We start from the raw sequence: 1969 nt of genomic DNA, 5'->3' as shown, positions 1-1969 counted from the left end.
ATATATATATATATATATATATATATATATATATATATATATATATATATATATATATATACATATATGTATCTATACATATTTATTGTGCGTGTGCATATATATATATATATATATATATATATATATATATATATATATATATATATATATATATATATATATATATATATATATATATCAATGATCATAGACACACATACGCACATATATATCCATATGTGTGTGTGTCTTTTTGTGAGTTTTTGTGTATGTGTGTTTATTATAATAAACACACATAATTGCATAATTACATATACACATGCATGAATACATAAATACATAATATATAAAATTGCATAAACATATATGTGTGTGTGTGTGTGTGTTTGTTTGTTTATATTTATCAAAATGTATAATTATGTATATGAGTGTATACATGTAAGGACTATGACCAGAAGATATTCTGGCGAAATATTGAGAGACAGAGACAGAAAGACAATGAATATGCTTAGAAATCATTACTATTTTAAATAAGTACAGACTCCACCTGTCTTATCAAAGGGGCAAGCACAAAAAGTGAATAGCGATCCGATAAACCTTGCGACAGCTGCACTTTGACCCTTGCGCTCTGTATAAAGGGCTGTGGAGATGCGACCTCGTCACCAGTAACATGAAGGTCCTCGTACTGCTCGCTCTCGTCGCGATTGCGGCTGCCTGGCCGAACCTCGGTTTCCAGGCGGATGGTGCAGGTTAGTTTTACGCGTACATAAACCATGAAGCTGTGTTCTGTCACATATCGTTTCTAACCAGCTATTTCCTTTTTTCACTTACTATTCTTTTTTTTTTCTGCCTCTCTCTCTCTCTTTCTGCTTATTTCTCTTTTCTCTTTTGCTTTCTATTCTATATTTACTTCTTTACTTTGCCACGTTTTATCCACTTCACCTTCGACTTAATTGTTTACTTTCTCTCTCATTTAATTTGTCTCCTCTTCACTAAATATATTTTAGCGTCGCTTCCAGTTTAGTTTCCTTCATTGATCTAACTTCTGTAATCTTTTCCTAACGTATTGCTGTACCATGAAGTAAATTACATTCCATTCATGTACAAAAAGTAACTAAGGGTACATGCATACTAATGTTTACCAGGCGTGAAAGGGTGAATTATATCTCTCTTCTTCTAGGCGTGTCAGATGCCCAGAAACAGCATGACGTCAACTTCCTGCTTCACAAGATCTATGGGGAAATCCGTGACTCTAATCTAAAAGCTAAGGCTGATTCCTTTGACCCGGAAGCCGATTTATCCCACTACAGTGATGATGGTGCAGCTGTACAGAAACTTATGAGAGACCTGAAGGATCACAGACTTCTCGAACAGAAGCACTGGTTCTCTCTCTTCAACCCAAGACAACGTCAGGAAGCACTCATGCTTTTCGACGTTTTCATTCACTGCAAGGATTGGGATACATTTGTCAGCAACGCTGCCTACTTCCGTCAGCGTATGAATGAAGGAGAGTTTGTCTATGCCCTGTATGTTGCAGTCATCCACTCACCTCTGGCTGAACACGTTGTACTTCCTCCACTCTATGAGGTCACACCTCATCTCTTTACAAACAGTGAAGTCATTGAAGCAGCGTATCGTGCCAAGCAGACACAGACCCCTGGTAAATTCCAGTCTTCCTTTACTGGAACAAAGAAGAATCCTGAACAGAGAGTAGCCTATTTCGGAGAGGACATTGGAATGAACACTCACCACGTTACCTGGCACATGGAATTCCCATTCTGGTGGCAAGACAGTTACAGTCATCATCTGGACCGCAAAGGAGAGAACTTCTTCTGGGTACATCATCAACTTACAGTTCGCTTTGATGCCGAACGTCTATCTAATTACTTGGATCCCGTCGGTGAACTTCACTGGGATAAACCCATCGTACAAGGTTTTGCTCCCCACACCACTTACAAGTATGGCGGTCAGTTCCCCTCTCGTCCAG

The 1969-nt window shown here is 37.9% G+C and overlaps 1 protein-coding gene across 1 annotated transcript in view; it reads left to right on the top strand.

Moving 5' to 3' along the window:
- Positions 1-629: 629 nt before the first annotated feature.
- Positions 630-1969, top strand: part of LOC113823643 (hemocyanin subunit-like) — a 2779-nt gene continuing 1439 nt past the window's right edge. The window contains exons 1-2 of the mRNA XM_070138009.1: positions 630-731; positions 1163-1969. The exon at positions 1163-1969 is cut by the window's right edge and continues 714 nt beyond it. Coding sequence (XP_069994110.1) covers positions 653-731; positions 1163-1969 — 886 coding nt within the window. The 5' untranslated portion in view covers positions 630-652. The remainder of the gene's footprint in view (positions 732-1162) is intronic.

Source organism: Penaeus vannamei, chromosome 24 (assembly GCF_042767895.1).
Source record: "Penaeus vannamei isolate JL-2024 chromosome 24, ASM4276789v1, whole genome shotgun sequence".
In the NCBI taxonomy this organism is placed as follows: domain Eukaryota; kingdom Metazoa; phylum Arthropoda; class Malacostraca; order Decapoda; family Penaeidae; genus Penaeus; species Penaeus vannamei.
The sequence above is the reverse complement of the archived record's forward strand: the minus strand, read 5'-3'. Positions and strand labels throughout refer to the sequence as shown.